Genomic DNA, 16,838 nt, shown 5'->3' on the forward strand with positions numbered 1-16,838 from the left:
CACTAGTTAGGGTGGTACCCTTTAGGAAGTTAGAAATATCTATGTTACCAACCAGGGGAGTGAGTGGGCCCGGCCTGAGGATCATGCCCGTTTTAGTCACTGATTTTAGCCAGGTTGAGACCAAGTCTTTTACAAATGGGGACCAGGCCAGGCCTTTGTCTTTTCCATTGCCTGGGACTCATATGAGTCCCTCGCCATTAAAGGGAACCGAGTCTTGTTCGACCTCTACCCATATTTTCTGGGCTCTGTTATGGAATAAGTCTAGGATCCATTTGGACAATGCAGCTTTATGGTATAAGGCAACGTTTGGGATGCCCATGCCTCCCCGGTCCTTAGGACCAGTGAGGGCCCTCCAATTGCGCCTGGGTCTGCTATTCCCCCAGATGTAAGTCATGATGGCTTTCCTAATTTGTGATTAAAAGGACCCGGGTATGTGGATAGGCACTGTTTGGAGCAGATAAAGAAACCGCGGTAACACATTCCTTTTTATTGTATTTATTCTGCCAAACCATGACATGGGAACCAGTTGCCATCTCTTAAAGTCTGTTTCTAGTGTGGCGAGAAGGGGTTTGAAATTCTTTTTGAAGAGCTTGTCTAGGTTTTTAGTAATCGTGACACCTAGATATTTAAGATCGTCCTGCTTCCATTTAAACGGGAGAGTAGGTTTCAAAGCTTCCACCTCTGAGTCTGCTAGCGTGACATTAAGGATTGTTGATTTGTTGAGATTCACTTTAAAATTGGAGAGTTTCCCAAACCTTTTAAATTCTGCAAGAATGTTAAGGAGAGCGATTCTGGGGTTTGTTATGTATATCGATAGGTCTATTTTATTTTCCTTATTACCTATTCTAACGCCGCTAATGCTGGTGTTTGCTCGGAGAGCGTTCGCCAGGGTCTCCATTACCAGGATATACAGGAAGGGAGACAGAGGACAACCTTGTCTCGTGCCATTACGTATTTGTATGGGTGATGGGCCAGAGATTAGATGTGGGGGCTAAAGGAGAGGTCAGAGTCCAGTGTAACCCCAAGGCAGCGGGCATGCTGTATGGGCGTTATGATGGTGCCAGACACTGGAATGGAGATGCTGAGGGGAGGTCGGTTGGAAGGTAGAAGTATGCGGGCAGCTTTGATTTTCTCCACAGCCGCTCGGCGCACCTAAAGCACCACAAGATGAAGTGTGTTTGGGATGTGAGCCGAGGTTGCCGTGGTCTGCGGTTGACGGCTCAGGTCACGGGCGGTGCTGCTTCGTGCGGTAGGTAGTGTTCGGCTGCCAGGTTAGGTCAGGGGAGGAAAGAAATAGGGGAAAGGGAGGACTGGATGGTCTCGGAGAACTGTTGGGTGCGAACAGACAGGAGGTTCCTAGAGGTGCGATAGATAGGACGGAAGGAGAACATACACCATATCTGAGCATGCTGTGTTGTGAAAAAACTATCTGCATACCTTTACAGCCATCTCTTCTCTGATGCCAGTTCCTGTTCGCCCACAGTTGGTGCCTTTAGTTCAATTGGGCAGTCTTTAATGAATTCCACCTCAATGATTGACACTGAGCAGTTAAGACTGCCCACATAACAATTTACTAGCATTCGGTGATTAAACTAACCTACTGTAAGTTAAAGGGACAATTAGAATGAAAAATAATGTGTCGGTATTAGTGAAAAGGCTATAAAGGTATGTTGTCCGTTTTAGACGTGTGCGGATGTGAAACTTCCTTACTAAACAGGTTTTCTTGAACTTATATGTTGATGGTCTATCCTTAAAATAGGCCATCAATACCAAATCGGTAGGGGTCTGACTCCCAGCACCCCTATTCAGTATTTTATTGAAGGGCCTGTTGTACTCTAGACAGAGGCGTAACTTAAAGCTTCTGGGCCTAAATGCAAAATCTGTAATGGGGCCCCCAACTATAATGCTTTATTCATAGTACTGGGCTCCCTATATGGAGAAGAGAGGTCTTAGGTCCCCCTAAGGCTCCTCGGCCCGGGTGCAACCGCATCCCCTGCATCCCCTATAGTTACGCCCCTGACTCTAGTGAATGGCCCATCCTGTTCATTGTTTAGCAGACACAGCTCCCTTCATTTTGTAATGGCTGTACCTAGTACTGCAGATCTGTCCCAGTCATTTCAATAGGACTGAGTAGCAATGAGCTGTAGTGGCAGGCAGAGTTACTACAATATGCGCAGAGTTGTGCCTGGTAAACAAAGCTGTAAAGCTGAAACGCGTACTTCTTCTGCATGCCTGACCATGTAAAGCATGTATTTGAAATAAAGCAAGGAATATACTACAATAATCCACGCTTCCCTGTATCTAATATACGGTGTACATCAGGTAGTCAGAGAAGCTGGTGCAGGAATCTTTGTTTCTTCCTGACTAGAGTGTGCTTTGTAGTGATGTGTGTTGGGTTCTTCCACCTCATAATGTTTGCAGGATTCTTCCACCCTATATGTAATATTCTGACACATCCTATGCTTGAAGCTCCTGAGCCCCAAAACAAAAAATGCAACAGGACCACCACCGACCATGTGCTATTTATAATATTAGTTTCTTATGTTGTAGAGGTTCTTTGGGTCCTCTCAGGGTCCAAGTGTGACTGCTATCTTCGTATCCCCTATAGAGTAGCTATAATACTGTATACATTGGTTAAATCTGTGAGTTTGGACTTATTTGCTCACTAGAATACGCACTTTTCTCACCATAAACCCGCTAAAAACGCTCACTGTTGCCATCATCCACTCTCGGCTCGATTATTGCAACTCGTTGCTGATCAGCCTCCCATGCTCCAGACTCTACCCTCTCCAATCCATCCTGAATGCGGCAGCTGGGCTTATCTTCCTGTCCAGCCGCTACTCGGACGCCTCTGCCCTGTGCCGGTCACTGCACTGGCTGCCCGTCAAATACAGAATACAATTTAAACTCACTACCCTCATCCACAAAGCGCCGCCCTACATTGCTTCCCTCATCTCAATTCACCACCCAGCCCGTGCCCTCCTTTCTGCTAATGAAATCAGACTGAGTGCCCCTTTAATTCGAACCTGTCATTCCCACCTCCAAGACTTCTCCAGAGCACCACTAGTCCTCTGGAACGCGCTACGAAAAAATATCCGGGCAATCACTGACACACTAAACTTCAGGCGTGCTCCAAAAACGCACCTCTTCCGGGAGGCATAGCATATCCCCTAAACTAAACCCTTCGGTACTCCACGTGATAACATGCTCCCTGTCCTACCGACTGCAGTTCCTGCTAGCTGTAATCAACCACCCCCTGCAGTCATCACGATTCCGCCACTATACGGCTTATGTCTGACCATTGTCTATGTGTATAACATCGCTCACTCTCCACCTCGCCATACCGCACACATCTCCAGCCCCTTTACCTTCTGTATAACCCCATTACTTGTAGTATGTAAGCTCATTGGAGCAGGACCCTCACTGTTCCATCAATCGATTACTTCATGTAACCGTTGTCTTGTGTTATTTCCCCAGTATTGTAAGCGCTGCGGAATATGTTGGCGCTATATATATAGATGATTATTATTTCCAAAATTAGTGAGCAGCCAAACCCTTTCAGCGCCACTCAGAAACTTCTATCTTTGGCAGTACATTTTACAGAAAAGGCCGTTCATATCAATAGCTTAGTGTATTGTGTCAGCTACATCTATGAGTCCACTGTAATTCGGCACTCTACAGAGCTCCACAGCCTCTTCACTTTGGAAATCAGTGGTGGTCTGAACTCAGCCAGCTCCATCCTTCTGATCTACTTACAGATATTTTTGGCCTGTCAGAAAATGATTTTTGGTTGGATTTCCCCTTTCACGCAACATATTTTTACTCTTTATTCGGTTGGTGTTTTATTGACTGTCACACACAGCCAATGTAAATCTATGTATCTATTCATGTATTTTTCACAACCGTGTTTTAAAAACGCAGCATGCTCTACTTTTGTCGATTTTTGCCTCCATATTTGCATTAATTGGTATTATTTTCCCACTAGAAAATAAAACCAATGACAGCAAATGCAGTGGCAGATACAGATCAAACCATGATGAAATACTGATGGCATACGGTTATAATGTGATCTGTAAAAAGTCCGTATTACGGGTCCGTCTTCCAGACGTGTTACAAAACTGTCCATACCCAGGACGGTTCTGTATGATACATGGCAGGAGCAGTTAGTTCAAGTTTTTTATTGCTATTCCAATGGATTGAACTCTTTGCGTACCCCAACTGAGGAACCTAACACTGAGTGTCCCAAATAAACAAGGACTATAGGCATTGTATAATAGGACTGACTAAGCCTGAAGTAGCGGCTGCCCAACTAATAAGGTGAAACCAACCTGCAGATTGCATCGGTTCTATAACAATGTATAGTAGTAGACAATTCAAACATTGCTGACATTAGTAACAGTTTTTACATCATCCCCCAAAGATAAAAATCTGTTTCTCAAGTGATCTGTACATTAGATTGAGTATAAGTGTTAATTAGGATGAATGTATCTTACCTATCATGGCCAATCCTAACTACGTGCAACTCATGCTGGTGCATAGGGTGTCTGCCGCCAGCTTGTGTGGGGGGGTTGGGGGGCGTAGGTGGATGTAGGCTGGGGAAAGACTCCTTTAGGTCTGTCCAGCCAGATTATCTTTTTCGTATGTGTGGCGTCATGTGAGCTGCATGAATCATCCTCCTTCTGGCTCTGTCTTCCCCCCTCTGATGTCCCATGACACTGCTGTCATGATCATGTTGCCACCTCTGCAACATGATTGCTTAAATCTGTTACTCTATTTATGCCATTAGCTTTGTTATTGTTAGGTCGGCTACCCATGTCTGCTGCCCTCTTGCTATCCCAGCAAACGCGGGCGTCTCTGTGCTCCTCCTGTATGAATGGACTCTTTGCGTCTACCTTCTCTCAGCACTGCAAGAATTAACCCTCCCCAGTGCTCTCAGCCCAACTGCAGGGTAAATGGTTATTGCCTGCCTATTTAGCAGAGCTGGGGATCCCTGCTTCTTAGCCTGAGTGTTGTTGTGTGCTTGTCTCTGAAACCCAGCATACATAGGTCGCCTGTCTCTGTCTTGATTGTCTGTTTGATCCTGTACCTGTATCCTGTATGTTTGCTGCCTTCCTGACTTTGCATCTTATCCTGTTGTGTGTTTGTCTCAAACACTCAGGATGTGTAGGTTGCATGTCTCTAACTTTATTGTGTGCCTGATCCTGTACTTGTATCTTTATCCTGTATCGGCTCTCTTCCTGACTTTGCATCTTATCCTGTTCATGTGTTTGTCTCTGTCACCCAGCATAACTTTCCCATCTCTGACTTTGCTGTCTGTTCTTTATCCTATTTGGACTCCAACCTGTTTCACGATGCCTTGCACCAGTGCTTCTGACTCTCGGGGGTCAGCTGCAAACCACACCGGGACTATTCCAAGAGGTATCGGCCTGCTTGGTTTCCCACAGAGAAGTCCAGATCCTTGTACAGGGGTTAAAGGATGAATACCAGGGAATCGGCAGGATAATGCCCTTAGGTTTAGCCCTAAGTCAAAGCAGTGGTTGGCACAGTGGGTCCACACTCGCAGTCCATAAGAGTTATGATATTGTATGTATGTACTGAGATTGGTTCATGCTGTATTTATGTTATCAGCTTGGTTCTGGTGTGTATTTATGTTATCAGCTTGGTTCTAGTGTGTATTTATGTTATGAATTTGGTTCTAGGGTTGTATTTATGTTATGAGCTTGGTTCTGACATTGTATCTATATATTGAGATTGCCTCATGCTGTATTAATGTATTGAGCTTGGTTCTGTTGCTGTATTTATGCTATGAGCTTGGTTCTGTTGCTGTATTTATGGTATGAGTTTAGTTCTGATGCTGTATTTATATATTGTGCTTGGTACTGCTACAGTATTTATTCACTGAGCTGTTCTGGTGTGGGTATGCTGCTGTTTTTCTGCACAAGCAGAATACAGGCAGACTGCCTATCACTTATGTTTTGTTTTTCTTATGACATCAGATGAAGAGCGCCAAAAAATTCTGCACAGGTTGCCAACGAGCCTGAGGCCGGCAGTGCATCCTATATCTGCTAAGTGTGCTTTTACAAGGAATGATCTGTCGAGCAACAGATACCTGACAGGCCATCCTGGTGATAACACTGGTCAACAAATGTTTACAATGTCATGTTACTGAAATAAAAATGGTCATTTTTTATCAATTTTTATCTGCTCAACACGAATATGACAGTCAAAATGCTAAATCAGCTCTATTTTTTGTAATCTGCAATAATTGTTTACATCACGAAATGCATGCCAATAGTAATAGGCCTATAGAGCGGCTGGGGATCGTTCCGGCCAGCACCGCCCACCTACATTCCCAGTAAGCAGGCAGTCGTACTTAAGTGAACGATTGCCTGTTCACACAGAACGATGTTATTCAGTTTTCTGCATGCAGAAACCGAACAACAAACGAGAAGTGAAAAGCTTTCCTTTGTTGTTCGGTCGCTGCATGCATTTACACTGAGCGTTAATCATTCAGATTCTCTCTGGATTGCGTAAACCCGCACAATAACCGTTCCGTGTAAAAGCACCCTAAGTGAAGTATAATCAGACAATCACCCACCTTGCAGCCACGGCCCCACAGGTATCAGTGCCCAAGACCTGAATTGCAGTATCATGTGCTCTTCTACTGAAACCGTATTTAAAGAATGTAAAACTACTCAACGCCTAAATATTTATTTGTCTGTTATTTAGTGTTATAATAGAATCTTTCAATAATATAACTATATAATGTAATCTAATGCATTCTTCTCATATCCTTCAACAATGTTTCTGGGCTTCCTAGCTACTAAACAAACACATCTGTTATTAGGTAGCTGGGAGGAAAATGCAATACCTTGTGTCTAGAGATGAGCGAGTATACTCGCTAAGGCACATTACTTGAGCGAGTAGTGCCTTAGCCGAGTATCTCCCCGCTCGTCTCTAAAGATTCGGGGGCCAGCGCGGGTGACAGGTGAGTTGCGGCGGGGAGCGGGGAGGAGAGAGGGAGAGAGAGATCTCCCCTCCGTTCCTCCCCGCTCTCCCTCGCCGCTCCCTGCCCGCCGCCGGCCCCCGAATCTTTAGAGACGAGCGGGGAGATACTCGGCTAAGGCACTAGTCGCTCGAGTAATGTGCCTTAGCGAGTATACTCGCTCATCTCTAGACATAACCTCTGAGATCACAGTTGTATCTTAGGCTGCCTTCACATCCGCAATGGAACCTCCGATTGGAGGTTCCGTCTCAAATCCGGCACAAAATACCATGCAGCACTTTTTTGGTAAAATGCCGGGCAGCTCGGGGGAAACCGAACTGACCCCATTATAGTCAATGAAGTTCGTTCAGCGTTGTTCAGTTCCATCATAAGACTGACCCATTCGGCCAGATGATTCCCCTTTCCTACTTCCCAGAGCACAAAAACGGAATCCCCCCGCAGATGTGAAAGCAGCATTACACCTTTTCACACTTGCAAGAATCTTATACAGTGTGTATTAAAAAAAAACAACGAATCCAGCGCTACATTTAAGTACTGGCGTCCTATATTGAAATAACAATAGTGTAATTGAATAGGAAGGCATGGATGCTCTACATGATGGTATAGTGCACAGGCCCCGAAACATGGATTTCAATTTTCCATTATAACCCCCTGTAAGAGATGCAGAGTAAAACCCAATGACGAAGTTGAAGAATAGCATGTGAGAAGCAGAAATCTGCTTACCTTGTCCCTCTAAGCCCCATGGGACCGCTGTTATGAATGAAATAAGGAAAGCATACTCAAAGTGTCCTCCTTCTACTACGATAGGGGCAGAGCATCCCAGAAGTCACCAACTGTCATCTGCAGGAGATTCAGGTACTGATCCATGTTGAGAGTCCTTGGAATGAACACCGATCCAACGACGACTCCATGTACCGGAGCAGACGGAGGCTACTTCGAGTACGCTTTCCTTACTTCAGTCATAGCTGCAGTCCAACTGGACTTCGAGAGACACAAAAAGCAGATTTCTGCTACTCTTCAATGTTGCAATTGGGTTTTTCTCTCTCTCTTTCATACAATGGCACAACCCAAAATTCAAATCCATATTCTGGGGCCCCCAGGGGCCCGTGCACCACACCATCATGTAGCTCATCCATGCCTTCCTATTCAAGTACGCTATTGTTATGTCAATCTAGGCCACCAGTACTGAGATATAGCGCCGGATCCGTCTTTTTGACGACACCCTGTATTCTGGTTCTCTTATGGGGCGCAGTCACACTTTTTATTCCTTACCCGTACAGACCTACATATAGATCTGCGTGCAAAAGCTGCACTCCTTAACATGAGCACTTCTGGAGCACTGAGTTTATTAACCATTTAAAGCTCACTATAAACCCATAGAACTCTCTTTAGATGATTAACTCTTTAAAGGTCCCTGTTGTGATCTAAGTACTGCATGGCCAGGCAGTAGGCTAGCATGCAAGCTGAGTGATGTGAGCCTGGAGGAGCACACTGCTGCTGGGTGACATGCCTCTCCATACTCCCAGCACCTGGATGTGCACATCCAGCAGAGCTCAGACAGCTCCCAGGCAGCAGCAGCAGCTGCAGGACCCGCCCCTTCCCCCCATCATCATTAGCAAATATTACCCTAAACACTTGCTCTTTACCTCCCTTCTCCCTGCAGGCATTGGAGGGGCCGCCTGTCAATCACACTGCACCCTGCACGGCTCAGCAGCAGCAGCTCAGCAGCCACAAGGAGACGAGCCCGGGGAAGGAAGGCAGAGATGGAGGAGGAGATGCAGCCAGCAGAGGAGGGGCCCTGCATCCCCAAAATCTACAAGCAGAGGAGCCCCTACAGCGTCCTCAAGACCTTCTCCAACAAGAGGTCCCTGGCCAGGAGGTACGAGAGACCCACCATGGTGGAGATCCCACATCTGGGGGTACCTGCAGGGCACCACTTTCAGCTCCATCCAGCAGCCTCCATCAGTGAGCAGCAGCATCATTACCAGCAGGCGCACAGCTCCTATCAGAACGGGCCCATCAGAGCTGCCACCTCCTCCCAGTGCCAGCAGAGGGGAGGTGCCCCAACTGGGCATCTGGGCTCCACCAACAGGTTCTGCCAGCAGTCCGCCAGTCAGGGCAATATTGAACTCAGTTCAGGTAGGTACTTACCACCCTATCAGTTTGGGATGCATTTCTTGCTGGGGGGAGTTGATGTGGGTACTTTTTTGGAGGGGTGCTGAAAAGACTTTTTCATGTACAGTATTGTGCAAAATTAACTTTGGGTGCAGGAGTCAGTTATTGTTGAGGGGAAGTTGGGTTGGATGAAATAATGATCATGAGATCTATTGTTGGGACTTTCAGCATGTACTTTTGAGTTTCTTGTTAAAGGTCATTGGAGGTGTATTTTGTGGTTGGGGTGAAGGTTAGTTTGGCGCTCTTCATGCTTGGGAGACCTCATGGAGAGATAAGTTGGCTGCAACCCATGCAGAAGGTCATTTGGGGGCACTTCTTGTTGAGGGTCATCTGGGGTGCATCTCTTATGTGGTTTCCTTCGCTGCTCCACATGTGGAAGGACACTTGGGTTGCACTTCTTTCTGATGGTCATTTGGATGTACCTCATGTGGAGGGTCAGTTTTGTTCTTTCTAATAGTTGGATGTGCCTCATGTGGAAGGTCATTTGGATGCACTTCTTATTGAGGTCATCTCAGCACCTCATATGAGAGATACTTGGGTTGCACTTCTTTCTTTCTGATGGTCACTTAGGTGCATCTCATATGGAGGGTCTTTTGTTACACTTCTTTGTGATGGTCAGTTCGGTGCACCTCATGTGGAGGGTCATATGTATGCACCTCATGTTGAAAGTCACTTATGTTGCACTTCTATGTTGGGTGCACCTCATGTGGAAAGACATTTAGGTGCAGTTCTTATTGAGGGTCCTTTGGGGTGCACCTCATCTGAAGGGTCATTTGTGTGTACCTCATGTGGAGGGATACTTGGGATGCACGATTTCTGATGGCCAGTTAAGTGCACCTCATCTAGAGGATCAGTGATAGAACATATTTATAAAAGTATGAGGGGTCCCCTTTGTTCCCCATTAACTGTTACACTATCAGTCTATGATTCAGCTGTTATTTCTGTTAATCTTCTGGTCCTCCTCTTGTCCATGACCTTGATTATGTGCCATTCTCTATTCTTCTACCTTTCCGCAATGTAACAGGTTTGCTTTGGATTAAAAGTTAACTTTCCTGAAGTTGTATCACTTTCCTGTGCTGCATCACTTTGTACAACTGCTATGTATTCAGCTTACGAAGGAAGCTTTGATCAACCTATCTATGTATTACAGGTAGAGGACATATAACTTCATGGCATAATCTGATGACCTTGAGTATACAGATATTCTGTGTCATTGTAAATCTCCAAGCTCAATTAATAACCTGGTGTAGAAGAAACAAAAAAAATCGATATTTTTTGTATGAGAAAGGCTCTAGTCATATCTGCGTCAGAGGCTCCGGCGCAGATCCGGTATGAAATGCCAGACGAAAAATTCGTGCATGCAGGACTTTTTCGTCTGGTAAAAATGTCAGACAGGTGCAGTAACCGAAGGACCCCATTGTAGTCAGTGGGGTCCATTATAAGTCAAATCCATTCATTTAGGGATCTCCGTTTTCCTGCTCCCATAACGAAGCTGGAAAATGGAATCCCTAGCGCAAATGTGAATTTAGGGCTCTCTCACACGAGCGTTTTCTGTTGCGCGCCATGGGCCTATCTCCCATGGGGGGCACGCAGCAGTACCTAATGCATTATGTACTTGCTGCCTGCCGACAACCCTCCATAGACTATCTTGGTGTGTATGCACTCTTTTGCGATAGTATGCATCTTTTTTGCGTGCGTACTTCGCACGCTGCGTATGAGGCACCGTTGAAAGTAGTATAAAGTCTGTTACCGCGCATTACACGGTAAGAAAATGCCCCTGTGAGAGAGCCCTATCTAGTCTTGTGTCTTTCGTTTGAAAACAACTATAATAATAACAATAAATGTATCTTTAGTGGTTTGTTTTGCAAAATGTATCAATCTTTAGATTTGTCGTTGAGCTGTATGTTGTCTAATGCTCCCCTTTATCAGCCATTTCATGCTTTGGAGAGACTGACATTAGTGTTCCTCAATGAGATTACTGATGGGAAGAAGTCCTTAAGATTTCTGTACTATGTCTTAAAAATGTTACTACTTTATTTCACGTCTCCAGTCCTGAGATCATTCAGAAACATATACGTATGTAGAGACGATGTGAGCAGTGCTTTCCATAAGCTGCACTACTAGTATAGCTCCCCTAGACAGACCCAATGCTGATAAGAAATACTGGCATAACAAAAAATCATTACATTGTGTGATCTGTTAGTATCACGCTGCAATTCTGCGCAAGTATTTGAGCATTTACCCTTGCATTGCCTGTAAACCCTGTTGCAAATGAAATGCCATTTGCATTTGAAATAAGTGATTGTTTTGCTAAGGAGTGGGGTTCCTTTCACATGGGGTATGAATATGGTATTGTGCAAAGTGCAAACCCTTTATTTAATGATTATCTTCTGTCATCTATACATATATTGGAGTGCAGGTAATTCACCAATGGCCGCAGTGCTAAAGAATGGCCTCCTCCGATCTAATTAAAAGTCACAGCAGTAACAGAAGTGCATTTTTTTTGTGCTCGCCATTCATTCCCTGGATTAGATTGAGCTACTGTATATGAAAAAAAAAGGAAGGCGAACAATTCAATCATCCACATCCCCTCCTGACAGAGGCTGATGTATGATCCAGCAGTGCTACTGACAAGATCCTTGAGGCAAAGATGTATATGTGGTTACATTTATATCTGATGCTGTAGCTTCTTTTTTGCAGTAGTCAGACCACACATAGTGGGCAGCTGTGATATTAACCAGGGGACATTTAATCCAGGTTGTATCCACATCTAACGACTATGCAGAATATCAAATCCGTTGTAGATGAAAACTTTTATAGAATGATCCTTACATGTAATTCCCACGGTCAACAATTTAGAACCACGATGTAAATGCTGATATCAGGTGTCTTCCAGCAAAGAACTCTTTGTGCCTTTCAAATTTATGGGTATGCTAAAGGGGGCAGCAGGTGTTACCAAGACCCTGCAGAGAGGGGGTCATTCATAAGTCACACATGGAAGTGGTCTCTAGTTCATATGTATAAAGTGTGTCCCTAGATGGAGGAATGCTTTACAACTGTTGCCCCTGGCAAATTTCTATACTCAAAGTCCATGAATTAGTTGGATTCTCAAGTCAACACGGATTGATGAGCATTGTCAATCTTTATACTTAGCATGGAGCATACTTTACTGTTTACCATGGCAGCCCATTTATAACAGCTGTGCCGTTTTTGATGCTGCCTGGTTTAGGTTTTTGTAAAAATGACAAATTGTGGTTTTCGTGTCATTTAAGAAAAAAAAATCGTTAGAACTCATTTTGCTCAATAAGGAGGCACCAAAGTGGCCAAGATTTTGTAAATGCAAGTGATAGAATGGTGCCTCATTGGTTTGAACTGTTGCAACGCTGGGGTCTTAGGTTCCGATCCCATCAAAGACAACATCTGCATGGAGTTTGTATGTTCCTAGCCACCTGTGTTTGTATGGGTTTCCTTCTAAAAACATACTAATAGGTTAACTTAGGCCGGCTTCACATAGGCGATAATTGTGCATTTTGAAACACACAAATATGAACCCCATTCTTTTGAATGTGGTCATACGCATGAGCGATGTTTTTCTGCAGTGCTATGCTGTCCGGGAAATGAATTGCGGCATGGTCTATCTGCGTGATCTTGCATCGCAGCCGTATTGCTTTCAGTGGTGCTGGCGGCAGCAGCACTGGCCCCATTGAAAGCAATGGGAAAAACCCTGTGATCCTCTGCCGCAGTGGAGGATCCCTGCACATGAAAACATCTTGCATCCGTTGGTATTACACTTCCTGGGGAGCTCGATATGAGGCGGGGGTGGATTCACAGCCCCATATCGCATTTGCCTGTGTGAAGTTAGCCTTAGTCTGTGAGCCCCAATGTGGACATCAAGTGATGTTAAATAAATGGTGAAAAGGTTTTTCCATCTTGTTGCCTCGTGTGGCACATAGTGTTAAGGCAGCAGTATGCAGTCCTAAGCTCTCGCTCACGACCTGAAGGTTGCGAGTACAATTCCCATATGGTTCCGGTAGTGGCGCAAGGTGGACTTAGCCTTCCATCCTTCCGAGGTCAGTAAAATAAGTACCCAGCTTGGTGGGAGATAATAAATAAATTACCTGAAAGCGCTGCGTAGTAAATTGGGCGCTATACAAGTAACAAGTCCCTTTCCCCCACTAGAGCCGACATGCGCCTAATATCTGAAGAGGCGTGTGCCTCATCCTATACTAGGTGCGTTGTGTGTTAGTGGGAATTAAGACAAACGTTTGAAATGACAGTTTTAATACATTTTGTCCGCCTACACACGGGTGAATTAGCATTGCGGAATCCAGAGCGGGCATCCGCCTCCAGATTCTGCAGCAAATACTGCTCATAGCATGCTATGGCAAAATGCAATTTCTTATACACGAGCGGAAATTGATTGCGATTTTCCACTTGCGGAGGGGAAAATCGCAGCACGCTCTATCTCTGTGCGGATTCCGCACCAACAGCTTCCTCTGATGTTAATAGAAGCCGTCCGATCCACGGCCCTTCCGCAATGACATTGCGAAAAATGTTTTTTTTTTTTTTTTTTAAATCTCTGCTTTTCCCGCGTGATCGCCTAGCAGTGACGTGGGAAAAGCAGAGGTTTAAGGCCTCATGTCCACGGGGAAAATCAGGCCCGCTACTAGTTCTCCATGGAGAATCCGTAGCGGGTCCCTCCTGCCCCGCGGACATGAGCGCTGAAAATAAGAATTAACTTAACCCGCAGCGGACCGGGCAGATCTTCTCTTCTTTGCGGCCGGATCCTCTTTCTTCGTCCGGCGGCGTGCCTCACGCATGCGCCGGGCACACCCGCCGGGCCGAAGAAAGAAGATCCGTCCGGGAAGTAGAGAAGATCTGCACGGTCCACTGCGGGTAAGTTTATTCTTATTTAAGGTCTCCCGCGGATCCGGACGGCTTCCATAGGCTTCAATAGAAGCCTGCGGGAGCCGTCCCCGCGGGAGACCCGCACCTAAATGGAACATGTGCATTTTTTTTTCATGCTCCATATTTTTTTTTGTTTACTTTTATTGACCATCCGCGGATATTTATCTACCCGCGGGTGGTCAATGCTCCCCTATGGGATGCGGATCCGCGGGCGGGAGAAGAGTTAAAATCCGCTGCGGATTTTAATTCTTCTTTTCCCCGTGGACATGAGACCTAAGAAAAACTAGCCATACTGCGCAATGCGCATGTCCAACGGTGAGCCATGTAGACTATCCTCAGTACAGATAAAAGACTTCCGCATGGACGCCGGCTGGGCACAGGGTCGGACTCTGCCCGTGTGCAGGTGGCCTTCCTCATCAGTTTTTATATTGTACATTTACGTTTATTTGGTGTATTAGACACTTCCTGTGTCTGCCTTGACATGGATGCATTTTAGCGGACCACTTTGTTGGACGTGGCCTTAATGTGACACCATGTGCCAAAATTGCTCAAAATATTAGCACAAACTAAGGCTGCCTCTTGTAGGAGGTTCCATCGCAGGTCCGTCAGAAAATACCGGAAGAATAAGCTCTTTTGGTAAAATGCTGGGCAGCTCAGCAGAAACCGAACAGACCCCATTATAGTCAACGGGGTCCGTTCGGCATTGTTTGGTTGCATTGTAAGACGGACCTGCTTAGTCAGGGATTCCCCTTCCCTGCTCCCTGAACAGAGCAGGAAAACAGAATCCCCGCGCCCGATGCATTCTAATCACTATATATGTCCAGACTTTTATACATATGTTTCAGCTGAATCGAAGAACAGCCAGAGAAGCCGGACACAACAGAGAAGACGAAGGGCCCATTCACATTTGTGTCAGAGGGTCTATTTTAACATGACAGAAGAAATAGCACAACATGCTGCATTATCTCATCTGTGAAAATGCTGGTTGGAAGTCGGACGGCGCCATTATAGTCAATGGGGTCCGTTTGGAGCCATTTTGCTGCGGCATGTGCTGGATACAATGGTTCTAGTACTTTCTTTGTTCGGCTCCGCGCACAAAGCAGTGGAAGTCTGACGCAGCCCTAAGCGCAGGTGCTAATAGGATCTTACAGTTGTGGCCTTCCTTCTGGTCATGCAGATGCAGAGAGGAGGTCCGCAAATACGTATGCGCTCGTGTGTTGTGGGACTTCCGGCAGATTTTGGTGCGGAATTTACCGCAGCTTGCCTTGTGTTGTGCGGCCCATTCCGTCCCGTTTTGAAAGGTCCTTTAGACATTCACCTTTCTTAGGAAGGATGATTGGTAATCTAACGTCTAGAAATTAATGAAGTTTAGCTCGTTAGAAAAACATAGGACTTTTTTTTAGAACTAGATTTCTGTCTTTTACATGAAGGTTCACCTGTCATGGTATGATTACTGTCTCTTACATACGGATCGCGGGATCGCTCCAGTACTCTGAAGAACTTTGTTGCTTGTACCCTTATAGATTTTCTTGGCACTTCCAGCCATAATAATGGAGCCCGTACACATAGTGGTTTGTGCTGCGCGAACAAGAGCCTTGTGCCCAACCGTGTGGGAGTTATCAGGGTTTTGCAGAGCTTTCTCACTACATATTTGGGTACCCTACATCCTTTACTGATTGAAACACCTAGCTAAGCGGGATTTTTATGTAGTACAGGGTCAGCCATGGAAAAGTAGGCCGGCACCACACTCTTATGAAGGCTCTATAAAGGAAAATCTGTCTTTGTTGCCCATAGCAACCAATCAGAGCACAGCTTTCATTTATTATACTGCGGAGGTAAAATGAAAGCTGCGCTGTGATTGGTTGTTATTTCTTATATTCCTGAGGTAAAACAAAAGCTGCTCTGTGATTGGTTGCTAGTTCCTATATTGCTGAGGTAAAATGAAAGCTGCGCTGTGATCTGTTGCTATGGGCAACAGACAGGTTTTCTTTCAGATAGCTTGCATTAGAGTGTGGCGCCTAGATCAGAGGCGCGGTACTTTTCCATGGCCCACCCTGTAGTAGTAGTAGTAGCGTGACTACCATACATACAGCCCGGTATTTTATATCGTATTTTATCAGGGCAGTTATATGTACGACGTACTATTACTATATAGACCTGGCACTGACTGCTGCTTTGTTAGCATGTAGTACATAGAATCACTGCAACCCTTTATGTACTCTATATTCAGATAGCGGTATATTCACAGCGGTATATTCTAATATTTACCATAGATACATTTCTAGCCCTAATATACGGAAAAATTAAAAGACAATGGTAAAAACCTATGTAGAACAATAGCTGTGGGTGTTATCCGCCCCGTGGCACCTGAGGAGTGTTCGGTGATATGGAGTCTGACGTACTGATAAAGTCATTTTTCAGGTTCTTTTAATCCATTGTTCGTCTGTGTCAGCTTATTGACTATTCCCGTTTGTTTTGTATGCACATGCCGTACTACATCAATGATCTCTGAGCCTCTTCAAGCTTCAAAGTCGTTTATTTATTCTGTATTGTGAAGGATACTACACCGAGCTCTTGCCGGAGTACTCCGTGGCTCAACGAAGAAAGTTAGTAATTAAGGAAGTTTTCCGAGGTAATTGGTGACATTAGTGGGGGGGGGGGCTGGGGGGGGGGGGGGTCGGGGTACAGAACAAAATAAACACAATACTCATCTGCCACTTCTGTGATTCTCTATCTCGGCTTAATGATC

General features: G+C 45.3%; 1 protein-coding gene across 1 annotated transcript in view; it reads left to right on the forward strand.

Moving 5' to 3' along the window:
* Nucleotides 1-8,746: 8,746 nt before the first annotated feature.
* BEND4 (BEN domain containing 4) overlaps nucleotides 8,747-16,838 on the forward strand; it is a 143,712-nt gene continuing 135,620 nt past the window's right edge. The window contains exon 1 of the mRNA XM_066573141.1: nucleotides 8,747-9,145. Within this exon, the coding sequence (XP_066429238.1) occupies nucleotides 8,770-9,145 (376 nt within the window). The 5' untranslated portion in view covers nucleotides 8,747-8,769. The remainder of the gene's footprint in view (nucleotides 9,146-16,838) is intronic.

The sequence above is a fragment of the Eleutherodactylus coqui genome, chromosome 7 (assembly GCF_035609145.1).
Source record: "Eleutherodactylus coqui strain aEleCoq1 chromosome 7, aEleCoq1.hap1, whole genome shotgun sequence".
NCBI lineage: Eukaryota > Metazoa > Chordata > Amphibia > Anura > Eleutherodactylidae > Eleutherodactylus > Eleutherodactylus coqui.